This window comes from Haliotis rubra, unplaced genomic scaffold (assembly GCF_003918875.1).
Source record: "Haliotis rubra isolate DU_JTF1 unplaced genomic scaffold, ASM391887v1 Scf310, whole genome shotgun sequence".
In the NCBI taxonomy this organism is placed as follows: domain Eukaryota; kingdom Metazoa; phylum Mollusca; class Gastropoda; order Lepetellida; family Haliotidae; genus Haliotis; species Haliotis rubra.
Window position 1 is genome coordinate 799,729 of NW_025766981.1, and position 25,821 is coordinate 825,549.

At 38.7% G+C, this 25,821-nt stretch overlaps 2 protein-coding genes across 3 annotated transcripts; one reads left to right on the top strand and one right to left on the bottom strand.

Annotated features, from left to right (window-relative positions):
- Positions 1-383: 383 nt before the first annotated feature.
- Positions 384-12,388, bottom strand: LOC124283188 (calcineurin subunit B type 1). Of its 2 annotated transcripts, none has more exons than XM_046719218.1 (6): positions 12,302-12,388; positions 10,091-10,130; positions 9,345-9,521; positions 8,027-8,092; positions 4,587-4,771; positions 384-3,446 (listed from the first exon to the last, which is right to left on the bottom strand). In XM_046719218.1, the coding sequence occupies exons 1-6, from the start codon at positions 12,302-12,304 to the stop codon at positions 3,399-3,401; spliced, it is 519 nt and encodes a 172-aa protein (XP_046575174.1). In that variant the 5' UTR covers positions 12,305-12,388; the 3' UTR covers positions 384-3,398. The 2 variants fall into 2 exon arrangements, with proteins under 2 accessions (XP_046575174.1, XP_046575175.1); XM_046719219.1 differs by having other exon boundaries at positions 8,033-8,092; positions 12,302-12,387.
- Positions 12,371-24,639, top strand: LOC124283185 (elongation factor 1-gamma-like). The gene is made up of 11 exons (XM_046719216.1): positions 12,371-12,459; positions 12,592-12,741; positions 14,979-15,042; positions 15,510-15,652; positions 16,056-16,199; positions 16,685-16,814; positions 18,970-19,085; positions 19,368-19,423; positions 21,873-22,045; positions 23,376-23,500; positions 24,394-24,639. The coding sequence occupies exons 1-11, from the start codon at positions 12,448-12,450 to the stop codon at positions 24,544-24,546; spliced, it is 1,266 nt and encodes a 421-aa protein (XP_046575172.1). The 5' UTR covers positions 12,371-12,447; the 3' UTR covers positions 24,547-24,639.
- Positions 24,640-25,821: the final 1,182 nt, after the last annotated feature.

The following is a 25,821-nucleotide window of genomic DNA, read 5'->3' on the forward strand; positions in this document are numbered from 1 at the left end:
CTCATCACACAAAGACCCGGGTTCGATTTTCAACATGGGTACAATGAGTCAAGTCCATTTCTGCACCGTAATATTGCTAAAAGCAGTTTAAAACTAAATTCAGTCCCTCCCTCATGCATCATTATCATGGCCATGATGGCAAAAAGAAATATATCCATGAAATATGTCATGCATAAATATCCACAATGTGTCCCACAATCCATAGTGTTAACTTTATAGGCTTACCTTATGTTTGTTGATGTCCATTGGTGCTTCAAGCTGTTTTAGCACTACAATGACTCTGTGAAACCACCCTAATAAGGAATACCAGAAATTACTGCCAGTGCTAGACAGCGCCAGTTTGGCTTTGGAGAAAATATTTATTAAAAAGCAACAAAAACATGTTGGATATTTGCAAAATTTATTTAAGAGAAATCTTAGCAATTGTGTGAAAAGATAAAATGAACAAGGTTAGATAAGCTCAATGTGAGGGTGTTAACAGGAAGGATAAAAACACCTGAAGGTGATTTGACATTTCACAACATATAAATGGTTCAAATTTACAGAAAAAAGTTGGAACATCTTACAATAATAAAAAACGGTCAGGTGATAGACCATATTCAAATTATTGCAAAAATATACAGGGATTCAATATACACAAGCTGATGATAGTATAATTATAATTAATTTAATTTACACACCAAATTACATGCAAATGATTCATTCCACACAAAACGACACAAAAGGGACAAACAGGTATCACATGTACGGGGAAAATGATAAGATCTGAAACTGAAGGTAAAAATTTGACTTAACAAAAAATGGTGGATAAATTTGGACTATAAATTAAAATAGGTCCTTGAAGGGATTGAAATGGCAAAAAACACCAGGGTTACAAGATTGACTAAATGCTTGACTCCACACAGTGTGCAGCAATGAGATAACTTTTATACCCTACGTCTCCTATAATCACAGAGGCTCTCCGACTATAATCAGCTTTGTCCAAAATCATATTTGTAGTATTGGAAGAACTTTATCAAAATACAGGAATGTCATCATTGTTTACTGCAAACAAACCAACATCATTATGTCATTAGTTAGTAAGATATTATTAGTGTTGTTACAGCTTGCGTAACCAAACCCTTTCAATTTAGATTTTACATCTTGAGACATTATGTTTAAATAACCTGAGAAATGTGTGTCCAATACCTGAAGTTGGTCTGTATTCAAATCGACCTTCACCCCAAGGTATATATTTCTCCATTTGACCTTCACCGGTGAGCCAGTGCTTGTTTACTCCAACCTTCTGTCAGAGTTCAACAGGCATGTATAACCCATATTCACCTGTCAGGGTTCGACCGACGTTGAGCGGCAAGGCAGTTAACAATGGGTCGTCAGCAGATTTGGTGGAGGTTCAACAACATGCAATGGAGAGGCAGTGATTTACACACTAATAAGTAGCTTCAAGCCCTTCAGTTGTTTCATATGATCAGTTAGAACGGGTTACAAAAGACAGGAACACCCCTGGGTTTGGCATAGGACTCCGTCCACATGTGATGTATGATGAATGAAGAGTGAGTGACACTAGTCGTACAGTGATAGGCAGATGCTGAGATGTGGAGACAGTGCACTGGATCTCTCGTGTAGATAAAAGGAGGGAAACGTCTTCAAATAGCACTATTTCTTAACAGCAAGTCAGTAACATCAGTCGTTGACTTCAGCTTTCAGTCCAAGTCTAATACTTTCAGTCAGTCCAGTAAGCTTTGCTTCTTACAGCCCATTTGCAAGGAGTAAAATCTACTGATTTGGGCTCATAGCAATTTGTTAGCAGGGCTTTCAAACCGTATGTATAACCATGTTCTGCTTTCTTGCTTTTGCACAAAACATTCTTATGTTTATGTAACATTACAAAGGAGGTCATAAATGTTAGTCGATGACGATTCAAAAATATTATTATGCAGTGTTAACATTTTATGCTTGGTTTAAATTGCATATATATACTTATTTGTTCTTGATAGGATATATATCCACCACAGGCAAAATTAGAATGAGGTTCTGTGTTTTCTGTAAGACTAGACGGTAAACATCAAACCTGTGAAAGAAATCTGGGAACTTTCAATGAGTCTTTGGTATCTCAACACTGAATGTTGACCTTAAATTAATTCATTTCAATCTCCGAAAATTATTTACAGGATTCATTAACTCCCCAGAGCATCCCCAGTTACAAACTGAATTAGAAGAGGAGCTAACTCCTGTACACAGCAATACTGAAAGTATTTTCAATACAGTTAGAAACCAAACCCCCGAAATCAATAACAACCAAACTTTTAAACCAGTGACACCAAAAATATATATGTGTATGGTGTACTGTCTAATGTGAATATCATAGAACTTCTACACATTTTTCATAATCCCATAAGTGACTTGTGTTAAAAAAAAAAATCAAACATGAAATAAACCTTTTTAGAGCAGGGATGTGTAAAAACTACCCACCAACACAATCAACAAAAGAACACTACTTTGGGTCAACAAACAATATCAACAACACATAAAGCATTCCCATTACTGTGCCCGATTATGCAACAAGAACAACTGTTTTCCATCTTGAAAGTTATGCAAGACATGATTCTGTCCTTCTACTTTGATGTACCCTTGAAAGTAGCTGAGATCACTGGTCAGTCTAGCTGCACATATTTATGATGACAAACACACCCTACTACTAAGCATATGATAAGTATTTTTGTCAACGACACATTTGTAACCTAAGAATACCGACCTTCTCTGCACTGTTACAAGAGAAGGGTAGATAGGTTGGTAGCAAGACTTCAGACTAGAAGATTTGTTATAATATCAATCTACAAAATGGGATAAACGTTTGAAATAATGACCTTTCATGCAAGATTTTCAGGATGTGTGAATGAGCTGAATGTAGTCCCAGACTAGACGTTGGTCTAGTCTCACAACCACTGAGAAACAAGATTACACTGAATACCACACAAATACAGACAACCCTGAGTTACAGGTACCTTTCATTAAAATAGTACAACACAATTGATTTTGTCAGTCAAGAATAAATGGGTAACTAAACAAGTTCCTATACTGAACCACTGAACAAAGCTCCAGCTGAAGTCATGCTTTCAATACCAAGAGTTTCTAAAGAGCACAAAATTCCTATGATTGGTTTGAATATTTTGGACACCGAGAGACGCAGGCACAAGGGAAATTCTGCCCTCCATGAATGGGTTGTTGGTTGTTGTGCAGCATCAGCCCCATTGGCGAGAAGCACTTCCATGTGGTACACAGCTAAACATCAAAGTACCATAACACCTGTAGGGTGGACACCAGCAAGCTGTCATGGAAAAAGATCATCATTTAAAAAAGTAAAGTAAAGTCTTTTTGTAGTGATGTGAGGATTTCTTCTATACGTCAACCACCATTTTCTTATGAACATCCATAGTTCCTACAACCTGGAAAGAGAAAGAGACAAAATATACATAAGTGAAAAGTAGAAATGTGACTCCAGAAGAAAGTTTAGTCTTTTCTATTCTATATGTTGCCTCATACATACACTGCAGATTCGCAGAAGAAAATTATTAATTTCAGAAACTAGTCTATGATGAAGAATATACGGCAATCTACTAGTTTTCATACCTCAAACATTATGCTTAGGACTCTCGTGTTATTTTTTTAATGTTGTTGACGAATAATTGTATGCATGGAAAATGTCACACTTTCAGTACTATCAATATGGTCACCCATTCTATCAACCTGTTCCAATCTTGCCCAGTCTTACATAAGCAACAAAGCTCTGCACACCTGATCATGACGGGCAATAAACACAGTGATCTAATCTATCCATCTGATCCAATCTTGTCACCTTTTACATAAGTCATAGGGTTCTGCATACTTGTTAGTGACAGGCAATGAAAGGGTGACCTAATCTGTCCATCTGATCCAATCTTGTCACCTTTTATATAAGCCATAGAGGTGAGGTGAGGTGAAATTTGGTTTTACGTCGTGCTTGAGAATATTTCGCTCATATGACGACGTGCATGCATGTGTATGTGTATGTGCGGCTGCTTGTACTAGCCCAGACTTAAGCTGGTTTTATAGTGCTAGCCCACTGAGATACCATGCCGCAGTGAAGCATGAATACCCCACTCAGACACATTATACTGACTCTGAGCCAACCAGTCCTTGTTGTACCCATTAATGCCGAGCGCCAGGCAGGGACCAACAACTACCATATTTTAACGTCTTTTTGGTATGACGCGGTCGGAGATCGAACCAGCGACCTTCCGCTCTCCGGGCGGACGCTCTAACCACTACACCACGGAGGCGGTCATATAAGCCATAGAGTTCTGCACACTTGTTAGTGACAGGCAAACAATACAGTGACCTAGTCTATCCATCTGATCCAATCTTGTCACCTTATACGTAAGCAAGCTCTAGAGCCTTGTTCATGACAGGTATTCAACGCTGTCAATCACCAAGTCTGATCCATCTGATCCCATCTTTTCACCTCTTACATAAACAGGCCAAAGTTCAAGAGTATATGTATATCTATCATCATACTTTGCAGGTGGGTAGTAAAAGACACCACTTACAGCACAGAATTCTTCAAATGAGATTTTGCCATCGCCATCAGTATCTGCATGGATAATCGTCTTGTCCACTATCTGCTGGAGCTGTGTGTCCTTCAAGTTGTTGCCCACCATCATTTTAAGGACTTGGAACAACTCTCCATTCGAGATGTACCCATCCTTGTCCATGTCGTATATCTTGAATGCAACTGAAATTGGAGTTTAAAACAAAAAACAGAATTAGTACACTTGTATATAGCAAAGGGCCCCATTCCATAATGTGACCTTAGCACTAAGGTGATCGTAACTCCCATACCTTAACATAGGCTTACGATAATCATAGAGCTAAGATCGCTTTATGAAACAGGGGCCTCAACCACATAGCAATTTCAAACGTGGATTTGCCAAAATTTGAAAAAGTGAGTGAATATATTATTTGAAAGAAATTATTGATTCTGTAACAGTGGTCAAACATGGTAATCTATGTTTCATATTGGTCCATAGTTCTGGACATTTACAAATCATTCACCAAAGGATCAAAACAGATTGCCAAAACACGTCCAAAAATCACATAAGCATTTATCTCCTGCAAAATGCAAGACTAATGACAGTACACCTACAATGCTAGGTTTTCAAATTCTTTCCTTTATAAATTTATCTTAAGCAGGATATCAGGGCTGACCACTGTGACAAAGACAATATTTCTTCACTGTAACTGGCACTATCTTTATTATTGTATAATGCATGTATGGAGACAGGTTGTACATTCATAACTATTTAGTGACATTCAAGAACCAACTAATTCATATATAACAAATTATATGTATTGCTCTTAGTTACTTGACATGAGTGTTACTGATTCCCACAAGTGTGGCATTGCTATGATAGTGCCAGTTATAGTTGCTCGACGTTGTATGCAGTACTACACATATCTATCTAGGAGGGGAGAACTCATTATCATAAAAAGGCTAACAGAATTATGGCAAATAAGGAGAGTAAATCTGGGATTTACAAAGAGTGAAAATACATAAGTTCACTTGCAGTAATATAGGTGCCCTACAAAATAAATATTGTGTGAAAATATTTTGTGTGCTGGAAATAAATAACATGAAGAAAAGACTTCTAAATCACACAAGGTTGCAGTCTAACCATATTAAACAGTTACTCTTTTAATTGAAATCTCAATTATATTTATGCAACTTGTTCATGCAATATCAATTATCTTTTTCAAATTTATCAATGTACGTAAATATTTATATATACCAATACTTTAAGACCTAAGAATATAACAAGAATTTGGGTTGCTATTAGATTGAGTGAGAAAAATGTTATGGTTACATGTAAAGTCAAAAAAGACCACAAGCCTAAGAAATCAGAGATGATAGAACAATCCTATGAAACACACACATAGATGTTGTCAGTAAAAAACTTACAAATTACATATCTCTATCAGACAATTGTTCTCCAGTCTCAGCACCGTAGTGATAAGTTAGTGATACATATTGCAGTTCAAACAGTAAGAACAATGATGAAGACATAGGTCCTGTAGCTCACTTCGAGACAAGGCACAATACGTTTTTGGGGCCTGGTTGGGCCAAACAAGGTCATTGTCAAAGGACCAACAAAATGAAAACTATTCTGTATAACCATGCCTGTACACACCAAATAAGAATCAATGATAAACCAAAATTTATCTTTCAAATGTCAACATGTAATGATAACTTTAATTAGTACCTGTATTCATTACTGAATTGTCTATGACTGTTCTTTAAGTCTCTGTTCAGGATAACTACAAACGTTCCCTATTGGATCAATTACTTCAGATTATTACAGATTTCTCGATGCCATGAATATATGTTAAGATCAGTAATACCTGACTGTAAAGAAAACCAAGATAATTAGATACAGAGTAACCAAGATAATTAGCTCCAGTGTAATAAAAAACCTTGCGAAAACAATTACATTTTAGAGGTCCCAAAAGATCATCCCTCCAAAAAATTAGAAATAGTAATGAAAATGCAATTTAACATAAACATAATACCCAAGAAAATAATTCATTAACATTAGTAACACCCAATAAAATAATTAACTGACAAAAATGAAACACCAAAGAAAAACTATCTTAAGAAACACCAACGTGAAAATGAAAAAAAAATGTCTGAGCTAAACAAACAAAGATATCCATTTCTCCTTTGTGCCTGTGCTCACACACAAAGAATACCTTCCTTCACTGCATAAGCATTTAAGTCTCCACCAGCTGGTTAAATGACATTAGTTTTATAGGGCCCTTCATATGGCAAGTGAACCAAACTTTCAGCAATTCTTCTCAAAGGATTTTTACACGGTTTTAACATGATTATACATATATGTATCTCTCAACGCCTCATGTTTGACCATTCTCTGGCCAGTGACTGTTAAACATCATCATTTCATACAAAAGGTGGGTAGTGGCTCTGAGTGCAAGATGCGTGCACAAAAGCTAGAGACAAGGGTGCAGTCCAGTGAAGGAGTGTCACAAAGTTTACATAACACTGTATGCATTGGAAACAGTAATCTTGAAATTTCAGAGTAAAAAGATGGGTCAAAATGTATGCACAAACATGCAAATTTTGAACTTTAATTAAAACTCTTACCTGGTCCTATAGATGCATTAATTCATTTAATCACAATTCTAAAGAACATATACCATACCCTTCAGATTTCACTTCGCACACCTTTTTGTCAGAGCTGTATCTAGGATTCAGTTAGGGATTCGAGGGACAAGATACAGGACAGAATGGCCCCAGATCCTATCACTAGCATCTATGGGCAATATGGGGGAATGACAAGATGAAGCATGGTTGTGAGGATAACGGCATCCTGGTACATAGTTACCTTCTCCTACCTTGCTCCTCATAACATGCACTTGCTCAATCATTCCCCACACATTTAACCATTTAAGGACTCCAGAACAACTACAGTTATTGAAAACAACTGGCAAATCTATCGGAGCTCTTGTACTTTTTCATTAACAGTTACAATATATATCATGATAAAGAACCAATAACAAGCATTCTAAGTCATTATTAAACATCATCCTTCAAAACCTTACAAGTTCAGACTTGTCAAGAAGCATGTTGAGAGAATGAAGAGCTCCATGAAAACAATAACATCAACTATATATGTAAAGAAAATACTCTATAGAAGGATATAGTAAGAGTCACTAAAGTCGCCCCAGTCCTTCACCTACAAAGGACTGCTAGATGCAGTGAATGGCCATCCTGTATCATGTATGTTAAGGGGGTCCGAGGGAGAATCCTAGATGCAGCCCTGGGGCAGTAGCCTCGCTGCCTGATGAGATTAGCCACAGAGAGTACGTCACTGATCTGCCGTAGCAGATGAGGAAAGAGGTGTTAACTGCTTAGTGGGAGTAGGTGGGGGTGATCATGATGATGTCGTCTTGAACATCTAGGTAAAATGCTTACACATACATCTTAACTTGGACTCCTTGTCTCCACGAACACTGAACTGTGAAATACCTTCGATGAATTCTGGAAAAGAAACAAAAAGGACTAATTGATTTCTGTGAAATAATCTGACTGCGATAAACTGAAAAACTTGCCAATAAGAACTTAACTTACTGGAATTGAACAAATGATCTTAGTAATTGTAATTCAAAGAATTAGTAACATGTTCAAATTATTTTCGGTACATTTCAGAAACTGTATCAGGTCCTATATACCTAGGATAAAAGTCAATACATCCAAAGACAATTATGGACACTTACAAAACAAGTATGGAGGGTCAATGTCTCATCAATAATTGTTGATAATCAGAACATAGCCAATGTTAGATTTTTCTAGGTCTGGACCTGTACTTTTATAACTGGTATTTGTTTGTTTGTCGTTTAACACCGCACTCAGCAATATTCCAGCTATAAGTTGGCAATCTGTAAATAACTGAGTCTGGACCAGACAATCTAGTGATCAACATCATGAGCATCGATAAGGTGGAATACGATGACGTATGTCAACCAAATCAGCAAACCTGACCACATGACCCCATTAGTCGCCTTTTGCGACAAGCATGGTTTCCTGAAGACCAGTTCTAATGAGTGTTTACCCTAAACCCTGAAAAGTTACAGGCCCTAAGGACCCAGAACCATAAAAAGTTGTGGGTCCCGATCAGAATGTGTAGGCCCTATATTGTAGCTTCAAAGTAAGTAATTCCCAGCAAACAAAAGATGTGATAACTAACAAACTGTGTTAAAGAGTTTAATTTAACTCTAGTGACTTACTAGTCTTCATTTAAAACAAAATCAACATCCATGTCAAGGCTCAAGTCTTCTGAAAAGTCTTAATCAAATGTTCAGACAGGGAAATGTCAGTTATTGGGGATGAAAAAGCTGTCGTCCATAAGAACCTGCAGAAAACAAAAGCTGTGGGTCCAAGTGGTTTTCAGTCGGCTTCGGGCCTAAGTTAATTTTGAATGATGATTCTAACCCAGATCTTCATGGGTTCATTACTGGTAAGTTAAACATGTGAAAGAGCTAAATGAGTGGGTGAGCTAAGAAATGTTTTCCACATGCCAATAGTCCAGCCATATCAAGTGGTTTGTAAAGTCTAGACAAGGCAAAACCAGTGCCTGAAAGAATTAGCAACAATCCTTGCAAAATCAGACACAAGAATACACACTGCCTTTACCATACAACCAACAGTGTGCATGGGGACCTACCCAAACCCAGATCCCAACTCATAGTTGAAGGCTGAATGACCATTCCACAGTCACTCAAAAACACTTTACCTTTAAAATCTACCTCCCCATTTCCATCAGTGTCAAATATGTCTATAACTCTCTGCACCAGTGGGTTTTGCTGCAACTCTGGTAGGGACATGAACTCCTCCACGCTCAAAGATCCGGAATTGTCCAAGTCAAGTTTGCGGAAGCGTTTTCCAAGCCTCTTGATTTCATCCAGGTCAACTGTAGAGAGATGACATAACCAAACCAAAGGTAACATTATTTAAATTATGATAAGTCCGCACCACTTTCAGCATGAAGAAATGGAATAGTGGGGACCTTGGGTGTCTGGTTTAGTATGCAACAGGGATAGGGACTAAAATAGTAATTAGTAATAATTACAACAATAAAATTAATCATCCAGAAAGAAACCATGTTCGTCTATGCAAATTTTACAATTTAAAACAATTTAATCATACACCTTATCACTTTGTATAAAAACGTTAAGATCTTAGATGAAAATATTTGGTGCCATGTGAAGTCTTCTCAGCTTATTAAAAGATTAGGAATAGTAAAGAAATTATATGCTCCTTGTTGTTTGTTGCAGTCAAGAATATTTCGGCTATAGGACTACTGCCTGTAAACATAGCAAATAGTCAAGTCCTATACCAAATCATAACCACATCATCAGGCTATGATGACACTCTATTTAAACATATGCTAGCTGCATCAGTTAATCCTGGGGCCATATCTTGCAGATGCCAAAAAGGGAAAAAACACCTTAATTCTGACTGTTCAATGATGATACTTACAGTTGGAGCAAAGCTCCATGGGCAAACTGTTTTCATTTCCCTGAAAAGAATGACAAAATTATTAACATTATGATTCATGTTAATATTCAGACGGCATAGTTCTAACTATATCATACATTTTACGGATCACTAGCACCCTTCTTACTTGATTGAGTGAGTTTAGTTTTACGCCGCACTCGGCAATATTCCAGCTATATGGCGGCGGTCTGTAAATAATCGAGTCTGGACCAGACAATCCAGTGATCAACTGCATGAGCATCGATCTGCGCAATCGGGAACCGATGACATGTGTCAACCACGTCAGCGAGCCTGACCACCCAATCCCGTTAGTCGCCTCTTACGACAAGCATGGGTTACTGAAGGTTCATTCTAACCCGGACCTTCACGGGTCTTACTTGATTGAAGTAAGATCAGATCCAAAGACATTTGTGCATTAGGACTGAATATAATTTGTTTCATTAAAGTGCAGGCTATTTGATTAAGTGTGTAATCATCATACACACAATGTCCGAACAAACTAGAGATGTAATGGTCCAGTTCTTTCAACTCTTTCTATGTTCAAGTAATTCATAGTTCATGCCAATTCTCTGCAAAAAAAGGCTTTCTTTTCAGGTCCATGGCAAGCCAGGGATTGTCATGGCTTTATCATAACTGTGAATAATGTACTTTAACAGAATCACTTTTTCGGATGCAACTGACCCATACTCTACCTCACAACTAACCCTAAGGAGAATAATGGGGTGTTTGATCAGAATAGTCTAGCGATAGAGTTGGTAGTTTGAGCTAATTAGTGCTACAATAGGATTTGTTAGAATAAATATAAAATTACTGAACCATCATTAGCTAAATGCACATGTTAAATTCAGAAGACAAGTTGTTTATATCTAGGCATACTTAATACACTTTGATCTGACAGACTTGCAAATGGACATTCAGGTCTCAAAGAGCAGGGCTCCAGATAAGATGGATATCTGCGTAAATTATGCATGGATAATTCAGATATACGCATAAAAAGTCAAATCAATGCCTGAAAAATAGGCATAACTTTCTCAGAATACAAGTCAGATTTTGTTTACATGCGTGAACCAAACCTGTCAAAATATTGTTTCAGTCCTACACATCCGATCTTAAGATCTCGAATAGTGTTGGTTGTCTGTATTGAAGCGAAGATTGTCAAGTTTGTCCGTTTGATCTCTGTTAATATTTCTAATCCACGTTTGGTTCACAATTTGTTTAAAAGCCAGCCTTTAAATAACGTTACTATCACAACATTTCCAGTCCGTATCAGTAATAATACAGCTTTAGGGCTACTGCAGATTACGTGATAGCCTTAACCAGCATAGGAAAACATTTAATGCACAATAGCTCAATGTGCATTGTCATTTATTTCCTGTCATCTGCAGTAAGAATGACTAACCGAAAGAAACTAGACGAGTTATTTGAAAGCAAAACTGTTTGAGTTAGCAAGGATAAGTAATAAAACCATGCAACCTGTGAAATACTCCTCATTTTATTTCCATCTGGTATTTTGATTTTAAAGAGTGAAATACCCCCTGAGTCAAAATAATTATCTGGAGCCCTGAAGAGGTGTAGCCCTTGGGCTAATATAAACTATACACAAGTAATAAAGGTTAATAATGAACAGCACTGACCAATATTAATTGGTACACATTTAAGTGTGAATATGTAAAAAAACATCCAGGGAATGAATCTTCAGTTTGGTGATACTCGGGGGAACTCGACTAATGAAAACCAAACATCTTTGTTGGTTGATTGCGTCCTGTGCCAATTTGTACAAGGAACTGAAGTTACGATCACAAGCAGACTTGAACATGTCGTAGGCTGGAGGCTAAATGAGCCCCAGTAGACTAGCCTAGTGCTAATTTGTGTCGGAATAAGACCTACGTCGGACACTCGCATTGGTACCATGTAGCACATGGAAGTTATTACTTCTCAAATTAATATGTTCCCAGTAATTATATTCTAGGTGATAATCTCAAATAGTGCTTGGTACCACAGATGCTTATGGTATCGACTGCGATTCATTGGCAGCAGAGAAAACTGCATTGACGATCCATTACCCAAACTATATTCGGTCGGCTCTTGGTATGATTCCGCATTTCTTAGCTGTTACGATATTGAATAAAAACATTAGAATCACTACTTCTTCGAACGCTACATTCAATCGTGAAAATATATGCACATACGTACCATATTAATAGATCGAAGACCCCTAAATATATTGTGTCACTAATATCTACTTCGTCGCCGAATGTCATCCGGGCACTCAGCAATTTCATTACTCTTTGCGCACAATCTGGAAAACCCCGGTACGTCACTTCCTTTGAATCGGTGACATGGCGGCCGGCGTGAGTCTTTTGCCATTCGCAATCTGAATCACTCTGAAATCTTGATAATCCTCGGGACCAGCGCTTGAAATTTTGTAATTTCATACTTAAGAAGAGTGACTGTAGCATCAAATATCATTATTTTTATTCCAGACTCTATACACGTACCAGGGAAACTTCAGAGCCTACAAGATACTTGTAGCCGCTCAGTACAGTGGTGCTGACGTGAAAGTTGCAGACGGGTTTAAACTCGGAGAAACTAATAAGACTAGCGACTTTCTAAGCAAGTTTCCACTTGGAAAGGTATGAATTTAATTAATATTGTGATAACCTACGATGCCCGCTCTCGTCCAGACTTGGGATTAGTTACTGCCCCGAACCCGGAAATATAGAAGGGTAGCCTAAAGAAATAACCTTGCATTGGTCTTAATCAACTACCTAATGCAAATATTTGACAGTCAACTGAATTAAGGAAAATTGCACAGCCACAGGTAACAAATCCTTTTTATGATGGCAGATCTCAATTGAATTCTAAGTTTATAGGTTTATAGGTTGATCAAATAAGTCACTATCACTATCAGTCAGTATTGGACATAGAACTGCAACTGTCACTCCCTCCTTCAAAGGCACTTGTGTACTTCTGTGACACAAGTGTAAGACCTGGAGGAATATTATGAGATCTGCAGGATTTTAAGGTTCTTGTCATTACATGTAACCATGTTCTTGCCACTCTAACAATATTGCACCAGTATGAAGTACCGAAATTGTGAATAATTTGTTGTATACAAGAAGTATTAGGGACAAAGAATGGGTGTGCGATGTGATGCACTTCAGATGGTGATAATCTTGAAGTTTCTTTTGAAGTTGACTTGTTTCCATCTTTTCATTATCCAAATAATTCAAAAATAGGTCTTGCTGACAACGGGTTATAGGAAGTTACTCTTGCCCATATAATATTACTAATATGCAGTATTTTTTTATAAATAGAACCTTGTGTGCAGGGAGCAGACTGCTTTAGGCAAGTGCATATTGTTTTTCCTGACAAATGCAAAAGGTTGGAAAGATCAAATGAGCATTAACCTGCATGGACAGGGCAGAACTGAAAAGAAATCTCCAAGAGACTTCACAAGCTAACAATTTTATGTAAAACATTTTTATGCCATTACAAGCCGGGGGGGATATAGTCGACGTGCTTCTCTGTCCGTCCATCCATAATCATTTTGTTTCCAGAGCCTAACTCAAAAGCAGTTCAATATTTTCCAACAGAAATTGGTAGATATATCAAACAGAACCTAAGGTGTTGCCTTTTGCTATTTACAGATTTTTAGTGATATATTATTTTCTGTTTCCCTGGAAATTATTAAGACTTAAGTCTCAAAAGGAGGGTGGTGATTCGTTTCTGGAGCACAACTCGAAAACTTCTTAATATCTTTCAGCAAAACTTGGCAGATATGTGAGGCAGATCTCAAAGTGGTGCCTTTTGCTATTTACAGATTTTTGCCTTTTTTCCCCCCCGGCTTCCATGGAAACGATTCAGACTTTGTTTCTGGAGCACAACTCGAAACCATTCAATATCTTTCAACAGTACTTAACAGATATATTAAACAGAACCTACAGTGGTGCCTTTTGCTATTTACAGATTTTTGGCATTTGTATTTTTCTTAGTTTCAGTGGAAAAGTTCTGGACTTAGTCTCAAAAGTGAGAGGTGGACTTAGTTTCCGGAGCACAACTCAAAAACCGTTCAATATCTTTCTTCAAGACTTGGCAGATATATCAAACAGATCTTGAAGTGGTGCCTTTTGCTATTTGCAGATTTTTGGCATTTATACTTTTCCTGATTTCCATGGAAACGATTTGGACTTAGTCCAAAACATCAAGTTGGACTTTAAGTAACTCTCAGATGATTTGTTCTTTCAAATTTGTGGGGGCAGGGGGGCATTTGTCATCTTCTGATGACTCTTGTTTTTAAGATACACTAATTGCTTACAAGTCACAAGTCACCTGCTCTAATTATCCAACCCTCTTCTGCTGCTGCTGGTCAAATGTTGAACATTTACGTTATATATATTCTGTGGTTGGCATGACATGAGGGAGTTGTATGAGTATTTAGTCTGCATCAGCCACGAAACTTCCTCCTTCAAAGGCACTTGTGTACTTCTGTGACACAAGTGTAAGACCTGGAGGCACATTATGAGACTAGCAGGACTTGTTGGTTCTTGTCACTACATGAAATCATCTTCTTGCCAGTCTAACAATGCATCATGGCTGCAATCGTCTCGTGACTAACAGTTGTCCTATGAACCTGTCAAGGCAAGATATCCTTTAACAACTATTTTCCTATAAAAATGCAGCTGGTTTAACTACATGAGTGCATCAAGGTCATATCCAGGGTGGTATCTGTTAATCAAGAACCCCTGCATTTCATAACATGCACTACATTTTTATAAAATTTAATCATATTCACAATCTCAGCAGGCACATGAACCTTTTGTGTTGTCGCTTTAGTTCTATTATAATTATTCATTTGTATTATTTTCAGGTCCCTGCTTTCCAGTCAAAGGATGGATTAAGCTTGTCTGAGAGCAATGCCATTGCTTATTATGGTTAGTATCTCACATGTCCTGTTAGGTAACCAGGGTACCCTAGGCTCCAAATACACATTGTAACACAAAGCCTTTCACACAAGTGAAGTAGAGGGTCAGTGTTTTGAATCTTTTTTGAGTCACACCCTTGCGTCTTGTTAAGCAGAAGCTCTTCTGTTGTGGATACAATAATTATTTTGAATTTGTCAGGGAACTCAAGATCTGGGTATATTTGCACAAAGAGATCTTGGTTCTTAACAGGTTTAGACACAGCCTTTATTCCAGAAGCCCAGAAAAAAACTGGGAATGTTTCTATTTTCTCCACACCACAAGTCAGAAATGAGTAGTTGATCAGTTGGAATTGGCTATCTAAAACTGCTGCAATAAATTCATTTGTCATCTTTGTCGCACCCCGCTCGCCTACTGTGGATTTAGTTTAAGGTCTTGGCTAAAAAGCCTGTTTATCATCATGATACCTGATATTTCAGTGGGCAACCCCCAGCTGAGGGGGAGTAGTCCTGAGGCCGCCTCCCAGGTGCAGCAGTGGACCTGCTTTGCTGACAATGAGATCCTCCCAGCAGCATGCACCTGGGTCTTCCCTTGTCTTGGCATCATACAGTACAACAAACAGGTTGGTGGGCACTAGGGCTGTATGATTCACTCGTGTATTCAGTGAATCCAACCATTTCCCCTCATAAATTCACTCTGCTTTTCGTGATCACTAGAATTGAATACTCATGAAGTGTTTATTCCCTTATGCAGAGTTGTTGCTATGTTTATGAAAGCAAAACTAGGACATTGTAATTCCACCAAGCAATCTGACATACCCTTCAGATATCTTCCTATTGAGTTATGACCCTTGTTGCTGATGAAAGTACTGCATCATATTTCAGTGTTGGGAACAGGGAAAGGGATAATACTTTCTTGCTAATATAAAGAAGTATTTCATGAAAGGCGTGTCATTTGCCATCTTTCACTATCTGATTGTTTCATTTTTATGGATGTTTGCTGTTGTAATCAAAACGTGTTTCCAGGACACTGAGAGAGCCAAGGAGCAGATCCGTACTGCCCTGGATGTGTTGAACAAGGTGCTGCTGACACGCACATACCTTGTGGGCGAGCGCATCTCCCAGGCAGACATCAGTGTAGCCTGCAACCTCATCCAGCTCTACCAATATGTAAGTACAATGTGGAGCCTGGAGGTAGCTACATTGTGGTAGTATTACGACAGAAGAGGTGGTGGACACTGCATCATGTGTGGATGGTTACAGTGGTATTGAATGTACACCATTTATAAATGAGGTAGACGGTATACTATTTATGGATGGTTACAGGTTGTTTGATTACATGGATGGGTGGGTTGGTTGGTTACGATTATCTTTTATTCCTCTGTGAGACTTGCTCTATCACTGTTGGTCTTGCGAGTTTAAAGAGGATATAAAAACTGGTTGGCCGAGTTTCCATCACCAGTATTTGTGACTGGAATCCTAAACCATCCTACATGACCAGAAGCTCACATCTTATTCTATTTAGATATCAATCCACTTGAAAGTAGTTGAAATGTTTATATTACATTAACAGGGTTAAGAAATTATAGCTTCTTAAGAAATGCAAAACATCCACAAGCCAAATTCTGTTCTGCATTTGTGTATATTTTTTGTAGGTGTTGGATCCTGACTTCCGCAAGTCTTATCCAAATGTTAATCGTTGGTTCACTACGCTGATCAACCAGAAGGAGTTCAAGACTGTTATCAAGAACTTTGCACTATGCACCAAGATGGCTCAGTTTGATGGTATGTATATTGACTATTGCTCCCTTTCAACCGGTGGTGGGGAAGCCCAGTGGTTAAAAATCCTTTGCTTGTCAGGCCTAAGGTCTTGGTTCGATACTTCACATGGGTACAATGTGTGAAACCCATTTCTGATTACCCCACCATTATGTCGCAGGAATATTGCTAAAAGAAGTGTAAAACCACTCATTCACTAACTCCCCTACCATTTGGTATTTGGAACACGTAATGAGAATCAGGATCATCACCACCTCCAAGGAAATGGTTTTCTACTGATGATGAAAGCAACAGTGTCATCATCCGTAACATTTTAATGTATGATCATCACTGTGATGTATGATCTTCAGGGTCACCTGAACAGGTGATGTTCAGATTGATCAGCTGTCATCAGTCGTTATTGCAATGCAGGTTATGTTTTATTCCTCTGTGAGACTTGCTCTTTCACTGTTGGTCTTGTGAGTTTAAAGAGGATATAATATTTGGTTGGCCGAGTTTCCATCACCAGTATTTGTGACTGGAATCCTAAACCATCCGACATGACCAGAAGCTCACATCTCCTGCGGGTGTTGGGGTAGCCTAATGGTTAAAGCGTTGTCTCGTCACGCCGAAGACCCGGGTTCGATTCGACACATGGGCACAATGTGTGAAGCCCATTTCTGGTGTACCCTGCCTTGATATTGCTGGAATATTGCTAAAAGCTGAGTAAAACCATGCTCACTCACTCACTCACATCTCCTGCGTTTGGTATTTTCATGGTAATTTTTAGGCATATTTTACTGTACAACCCAAGGAACCTTAACATGGGCTTGAATCATGTGTCACCCTGAGTGTAACAGTGCACTCTGTCTAATTCGGACCGGCTTGGGACCGACTAAAAGTCAGAATTAGACAGCAGTCAGAAGTGCACAGATTTTAATGGAGTTATCTCACTTTGACGAGCATACGATTGTGCTTGAAACACATATAACATGAATTGTATAAAGGACGAAACACTTTCTGACAAAGTACATGTACATTTGTTTATTACATACATGCATATACTTTAGTATCTGAAGAAATCACTCGTCAAAGACTGTGGTTACAAGTGACAATTCAGTACGCGGGCGTTTTCGTGGTCGCTCAGACATTTTGACCTGATTTGATATCACACTGTGACTGAAGGCCTCTTAAATGCATAATGACATTGTCACTGAGTTTACATGATCATCTCAATTATAGTTTACAAATTAGTGTTAATCGCATCAAAGGTAAATAAGCGTTCACTGCTAGCCCAAGCGGACTTCCTGCTCGGTAAATAAGACAAAATACACAAACCAATCAACGGATTGTGTATTCAAGGTTTATTGACCAAGCTGACTTCCTGCTCAGTCCGGATTATAAAGCCATGTTTTTACGTGTAACTACCTTTGTGGGCTGACAATTTGGTCCGAAATCCAATATAATGAGAGTCCGAGATACAGAGCTTTTTCATTATGACAACAAAGAAGGATTACTTCGAGACCGTAAGTTCAGTCCTGTTTATACAGCAATCCGAGAAAGACAGGGTTTGACAGTCCACTGTACTTTGTCATTACATACCTGTGCTTGTGGTAAACATCTCAGACCTGCATTACTTCTGAAATACTTTCAAATTGAACAGGTATGTATGTGATATTATCTGTATCTAGTATCCCATACAAATCCAGGTTTGACTTCGTGGATTGATTTATTTGCTAAACTAGAAGCAGACCTCAGTAAGCAAACAGGCTCGGTACCACTGTATTTTCCGTGTGTTGATGTAGCGACGTATGACGTGACGCGACCACGTGGCCATCTACCTCATTACCTTTCGTAATCGCAAAATGCTTTCGAGGGAGGTGCGTTTTAAATTCCTAATGCAAGCTGTATAATGAAATATTACCATTTTTAACTGTATTTTGTGAATATTATATATGCCCAGGGGTTCATTAAGAGAGAAAATAAACAATGTGAAGTGACCTTTTTAAAAATCCTTTAAGCTGACCAACAATGGTGTTGCTGGAATATTTTTCCAAGTTTTTAATCAGAACTGGCTGAGGTTGAGGTTGTTTAATCAGTTAATTAAAACAGTTCTTAAAAGTTGTTAAAATAGATGTTTTCTACTTTCTTCCACCAACTTCAAGCCCTATTATTCTTTCAGCCAAGAAGTATGCAGAGCTTCATGGAGGGCAGAAGGAAGGCAAGAAAGACAGCAAGAAGGAGAGCAAGAAGGAAGCCAAGCCAGCCCAGAAACCCAAGGAGGAAAAGCCAGCAGAGGTTTGTCAAGTGTCTTCAAATGCACAAACCTTTAACAATGTTGATGCAGATCAGGTTTACTGTAAAATGACCCAACTGTAGGCTGAATGAATATTAAGCACTTTCTTTGAGCAATCAGACCCCTTATATACCATCCTTCAGGAAAGTAGAACATTCTTTCTTTGATAATTTGGGGAGATATTCTTAAGCTAATGTTAAAGAATCGCATTTATTTACAAAATGATAGACTATACAGTCATGACATAGAATTTGACCATATTTTGATATTCATTTGGCTTTCAGGCAGAAGAGGCACCCAGGCCTGAGAAGAAAGATCCCTTTGCTCAGTTCCCCAAAGGGTGAGGCTCAATTTTGCTTCAGATAAACATTCCTCAGTGTCAGTCATTTGTTTACTTTGAAACTGTTTGTCAGAAGTTCATGCAACTTATCCTAGTTGATCATACACTGGCTTGTCACACTGATGGATATATTACCCGTGAAAATCCGTGTTAGAATTGTTATTGGCAGGTATACGCTCAAACTGCAATTGTTGCATGTACAGTACCCTGTGAAGGTCCGGGTTAGAACTGGTCTTCAGTAGCCCATGCTTGTCGTAAGAGATGACTAACGGGATCGGGTGGTCAGGCTCGCTGACTTGGTTGACACAGGTCATCGTATCCGAATTGTTTATGTATTATGGTTATTGATGCTCATGATGTTGATCACTGGATTGTCTGGTCCAGACTCTTATTTGCAGACCACTTCCATATAGCTGGAATATTGTTGAGTGTGTAAAATTAAACTCGCTTATTCATTTACTGATGGCTTTTCTCATGAGGGTACAATGTGTGAAGTTCTTTCTTCGTGAACCATTTTGTGGCTATAATGCTGAGAGTGCAGTAAGACCTAACTTCACCCCTACTGTCCTGACAATTTCTGTTATTTATTTCTTTATGACAAAATATTCTTATCCGTCTAGATTCCTCTGTGAGACTTGCTCTTTCACTGTTGGTCTTGCGAGTTTAAAGAGGATATAATATTTGGTTGGCCGAGTATCCATCACCAGTATTTGTGACTGGAATCCTAAACCATCCTACATGACCAGAAGCTCGCATTGTATTTTGGGGGATTTTTCATAGCACACATTTATCTCTCCTCCTCCTTACTGTTAAATCAATATGTAAATCCTGGTAAGACATTGACCCCTGAATATATGATGTTGTTGATGCTTGTATGGTGTTGATGCTTGTATGATGATGATGCTTGTATGATGATGATGCTTGTATGGTGATGATGCTTGTATGATGATGATGCTTGTATGATGATGATGCTTGCATGATGTTGATGCTTGTATGGTGTTGATGCTTGTATGATGTTGATGCTTGTATGATGATGATGCTTGTATGGTGTTGATGCTTGTATGATGTTGATGCTTGTATGATGATGATGCTTGTATGATGATGATGCTTGTATGGTGATGATGCTTGTATGATGATGATGCTTGTATGATGATGATGCTTGTATGGTGTTGATGCTTGTATGATGTTGATGCTTGTATGATGATGATGCTTGTGTGATGATGATGCTTGTATGATGATGATGCTTGTATGATGTTGATGCTTGTATGATGATGATGCTTGTATGATGATGATGCTTGTATGTTGATGCTGGTTGATGATGCTTGATGATGCTTGTATGATGATGATGATGCTTGTATGATGATGATGCTTGTATGGTGTTGATGCTTGTATGATGTTGATGCTTGTATGATGATGATGCTTGTATGATGATGATGCTTGTATGTTGTTGATGCTTGTATGATGTTGATGCTTGTATGATGATGATGCTTTTATGGTGTTGATGCTTGTATGATGTTGATGCTTGGATGATGTTGATGCTTGATGATGATGCTTGTATGGTGATGATGCTTGTATGATGATGATGCTTGTATGATGATGATGCTTGTATGATGTTGATGCTTGTATGGTGATGATGCTTGTATGATGTGATGATGCTTGTATGATGATTGATGCTTGTATGATGATGATGCTTGTATGATGTTGATGCTGACGAGGATGTTTTGTGATGCTTGTATGATTGTAATATGACAACTCCAAATGTACTTTGTAATGAAATAAAAACACATAAAAAAACATATAAAAAAAACAATTTTAGCTTCAACTGAATTTGGTGGGAGTGCTCCTTTCTGGAGCAGAACTTTGAAACCTTTCAGTACTCTCCTTCCACTTAGCTATATACACACCATAACATTTGACATAATCATAACTCGTAGACACATTCATGAAGAGTATTTTGCCATTGCGGGGGATATTGATGACTTTGTCTTGTTACAATATCTATTGCTGATCTTTATTTGGTACATGTATGTAATGTCATGGGAATAACTTGTCTGAAGACAATGCGGGATAGAATAGGTCTTCAACAACCCATGTGCTTGCCATAAAAGGCGACTATGCTGGTCTTAAGAGGCGACTTACGGGATCAGGTGGCCAGTTTCGCTGACTTGGTTGACACGTCGTCATCGGTTCCCAATTGCGCAGATTGATGCTCATGCTGTTGATAACTTGATTGTCTGGTCCAGACTCGATTATTTACAGACCGCCGCCATATAGCTGGGATATTGCTGAGTCCGGCGTAAAACTAAACTCACTCACTCTGAAGACAATGGACAGTTTTATATGTATTGAAGTTTGCTGACATGCATTTTTTCCCAATCAAACCAGTATACTGGATCTGTGCTGTTTTCAATTTTATTCTCGTCTTTAACCCATGGACATCATGTTCCAGGAACTTTGACTTTGATGAGTTCAAGAGAACGTACTCCAATGAGGATACAGAGAAAGTTGCTTTGCCATATTTCTGGGACAAGTTTGAGAAGGATAATTATTCCATTTGGTATTGTGAATATACCCAAGACCTGTCGTCAAAGATGACCTTTATGGTGTGCAATCTTGTGTCGGGTATGTATTTGAACTCAGACAAATATCTGTCATTTGTATGTTTTCTTACAGGTGAAACCTACAGAGAAAAAATAATCAACAAGCAGTTCCGATGCAAATTGCCCGTGAAGGTCCGGGTTAGAATGTGCCTTCAGTAACCCATGTTGTTGTAACTGGTTGTAACGCTGACTTGGTTGACACATGTCATCGGTTCCCAATTGCGCAGATCAGTGCTCATGCTGTTGATCACTGGATTGTCTGGTCCAGACTCGATTATTTACAGACCGCCGCCATATAGCTGGAATATTGCTGAGTGCGGCATAAAACTAAACTCACTCTGATGCAAATTTTGTAATGAGAATTCTGTCTTTCTTATGATAGAGAAGTAGAAACCGTTTTCAGTTTCCCATTAAGGATTTGCTGATGATGCTGGATGTGGATGATCCTACACTGACGACATGGATCACAGCTCATGTTAACACCATCAATTCTACTTTCTGTTGTGATATAAAAGAAAAAGACATTCACTCATTAGGAGTGTTTTATTTGTCTTGGACCATACCATGCTTTGTTATGTCATTGTGGTGGTAAATGTTTTGCAAAGACTGACATTAGAGAAAATTAACATTTAGGGTAATGGATCTGTTGAATTCCCCAGAACTCATGGTTGGATGTGCTCAAAAATTTGAAATGAGCATTATTGTCCCCTGCCGCAACGCCTATTCGGCGGCCATATGTACGTACGTCCCGTCCCAATTCTTGTTAACGCGATATCTCAGGAACTGGTTTACCCAATGTCTTCAAATTTGGTGACATCCTACATTGGGGGGATTATGCAGACACCAGTTGATTTGGGTGACCTTGACTTTATCTTCAAGGTCACCACAATACTTTGACCACTTTTCAAACTTATTGAAACGCGATATCTCATAAAACATTGCACCCAGTGTTTTCAATTATGTAGACAGCCTACATTGGGTGATTATGCAGACACCAGTCATATCAGGCATCTTGTATGTGACCAAAAAATAAAAAGTAGTAAATATGTTATAGATATTCCATTCTATAGCGGCGGGGGACATTGCCATATCAGTGGCAAACACTTGTTAAACTTGGATTGGACCCTGCTTCGAAAACAGTCAAATACTGTCGGGGTCCACGTACTTAACAAGACATGGGGGGAAAAACACATGACCACATGACTGCTGGATAATGATGCCATCGGACACACTGACGCTGAGAGCAAAGTTTGTGCTAGTTGACTTAAACATTTTGGACACAGACTGCATTAGTACATTTCCTGTCAGTGAAAATAAATGTATTTAAGTGGTTGTCATTTCTGAATCTGCAGGTATGTTCCAGCGTCTTGACAAGATGAGGAAAAATAGTTTTGGAAGTCAGATTATTTTTGGTTCAGACAAGAAGAACAGCATATCTGGCATCTGGTTTTGGAGAGGACCTCAGTTGGCTTTCGAGGTAAGCGTATGTGGAATGTTGGACATCGTGATTGATTTGTTATTTCCAGGCTGCACCAGTACAGGTGACTTTTGTTGTCTTCTCTCATGTGAATCAGTTTACCAGAACCCCCAGAAATGAAAACACATCAGTTTTCTTGCTCTTTAATTAGTTGTGTATACCAGACCTGTCTGACATCTGCATGTGATAGTTGATGTATCCCACATACCAACAAATGTGTGAAACTGCAACTTGTAACTGTTTCACTAAATGAATACAAGAACATTTGTAATAGCTTGTAAGTGATGGGAGTTTGGTGTATTCAAAGCAATAACAGTTTGCTTCTAATATGAGGGTAGTGCTCTATCTCTTAACAAAGCCTGCCAATTTGGGAGTTACATTAGTTGACAAATAGAAACTGGTGAAATCAGTACCCTGAAGGCATAATCACTCAATATATCAGGTCGAGTTATTTACATGCTGTGAGGACCGCCTCCGTGGTGTAGTGGTTAGAGCGTCCCCCCTGAGAGCAGAAGGTCGCGGGTTCGATCCCCGACCGCGTCATACCAAAAGACGTTAAAATATGGTACTTGTTGGTCCCTGCCTGGCTCTCGGCATTAATGGGTACAACAAGGACTGGTCGGCTGGAGTCAGTATAATGTGTCTAAGTGGGGTATTCATTCTTCACTGCGGCATGGTATCTCAGTGGGCTAGCACTATAAAACCAGCTTCAGTCTGGGCTAGTACAAGCAGCCGCACATACACACGCATGCACGCCGTCATATGAGCGAAATATTCTCAAGCACGACGTTAAACCCAATTTCACCTCACCTCACCTACATGCTGTGAGAACATTGCGGAGGGTGACATTAAACACGCAAACCCTAGTTTCACATGTCTGTATGTTGTTTCAGTTGAGCGAGGACTGGCAGATCGACTACGAGTCGTATAAGTGGACCAAGCTGGACCCTAACGATGCCAAGACAAAGACTCTTGTGAAGGAGTACTTCACCTGGGAAGGAAACTTTGATGGCAAGGAATTCAACCAGGGAAAGATCTTCAAGTGATTGAAACATTCACAGGAAAATCAGTGCTGAACAATTTTACTGTCATCCAAATATGTGATAAAGAAAATGAATAAACACGGTGTCAAGGGAAAATTGTGTGATTTATGTGCTGATGGTTGTGTAGCTGATCATGTTCACATGCCAACACAACAACCAATTCAAATACTTGACTGCACTGTATCATGACTGCATCTAAATACAAGTAGGTAAATACAAGCTAAAGATCACTTCACATTCTACACACATCCTCAAATGAAGCACATATGCATCTGGGAAAAGTTGAAGGCCGGGGTGCAAATCTCAAAACAAAAAAAAAAAACATGGGTTTCCAAGTAGTCTACCATTGTCTACTCATCAGCAGTGTAGATGTTATCTACCCATGAGTAACAGGACTGTAAGGGCTATGGGTGCCTGGCAAGAGCCTGGCGATGTCAAAGGTCAACCTTGGAATTGACTACTAGAATAGATAGTGCCTTAGAGTAAATGTCCTGACAACCTTTTCACAATATATGTTGACTAAAAATTAATTTGATTAGCATATATGAAATTTCAAATTTTACATATTTTCTGAAAATAAAATCAACATGGTGATGTCGGCATCAAACAAGTGTACAGCCCTAACCCTGCTCAGCATGGGGTCGGGGGGAGGGGTGGCATTTTCACAACCTTCCTGAAGTATGAAACTTTTAGACAACTCACGGGCTTGTTACTATGGAAACGCACCTCTTCATCTGGCCACCTGGCTGGGACAGGGAAATTCAAAACTGGATTTGAAAAAGAGAAATATATTTTCAAACTGTATGTTTTGTAGGATGTCTGCATTCATGCATTTTACAGTGAGCCGCCTTAACACTTCTTTACACTATGGCATCATCAACCGGTAAGTCAATTTTGTGATATTTCATGGAATGTACTTGACTACTGCTTTGCTTTACATTGAAAGACCCTTTAACAAGGCAAGGAGGCCACACCCCATCTGTTTATAGGTTTGAACCCCAGCCTTTAAGCACCTTGTAAGTTTGAAGTAATTTTAGTTATCGACAAGAATGGTTTGTTGTTGTCACACAGCAGTATTCCAGCTGTAAGTTGGCACTTCATACTGACATTTGTTCCATCGCCATTTGAACTGAACCAGCCCTGAAGCGAAAATCGCCACCTAATCGGTTTGTTTTTGTCAGTAATTTCAAAACCAGCACTTGTTTCAATGAAAACTTGGGGAGTCCTTAACCTTGTTCCCGATGTACAGTATAGATCGGGCAAAGGTATAAGGTGTAG

Coding starts and splice junctions, on each gene's coding strand:
- LOC124283188 (XM_046719218.1), bottom strand. Junction 8,093..9,344: donor TGGGGAGGTAGATTTTAAAG/GTAAAGTGTTTT, acceptor TTTCTTTTCCAG/AATTCATCGAAGGTATTTCA. Junction 3,447..4,586: donor CATTTGAAGAATTCTGTGCT/GTAAGTGGTGTC, acceptor TTCTCTTTCCAG/GTTGTAGGAACTATGGATGT.
- LOC124283185 (XM_046719216.1), top strand. Junction 15,043..15,509: donor CAATGCCATTGCTTATTATG/GTTAGTATCTCA, acceptor CTGATATTTCAG/TGGGCAACCCCCAGCTGAGG. Junction 16,815..18,969: donor CAAGATGGCTCAGTTTGATG/GTATGTATATTG, acceptor TTATTCTTTCAG/CCAAGAAGTATGCAGAGCTT.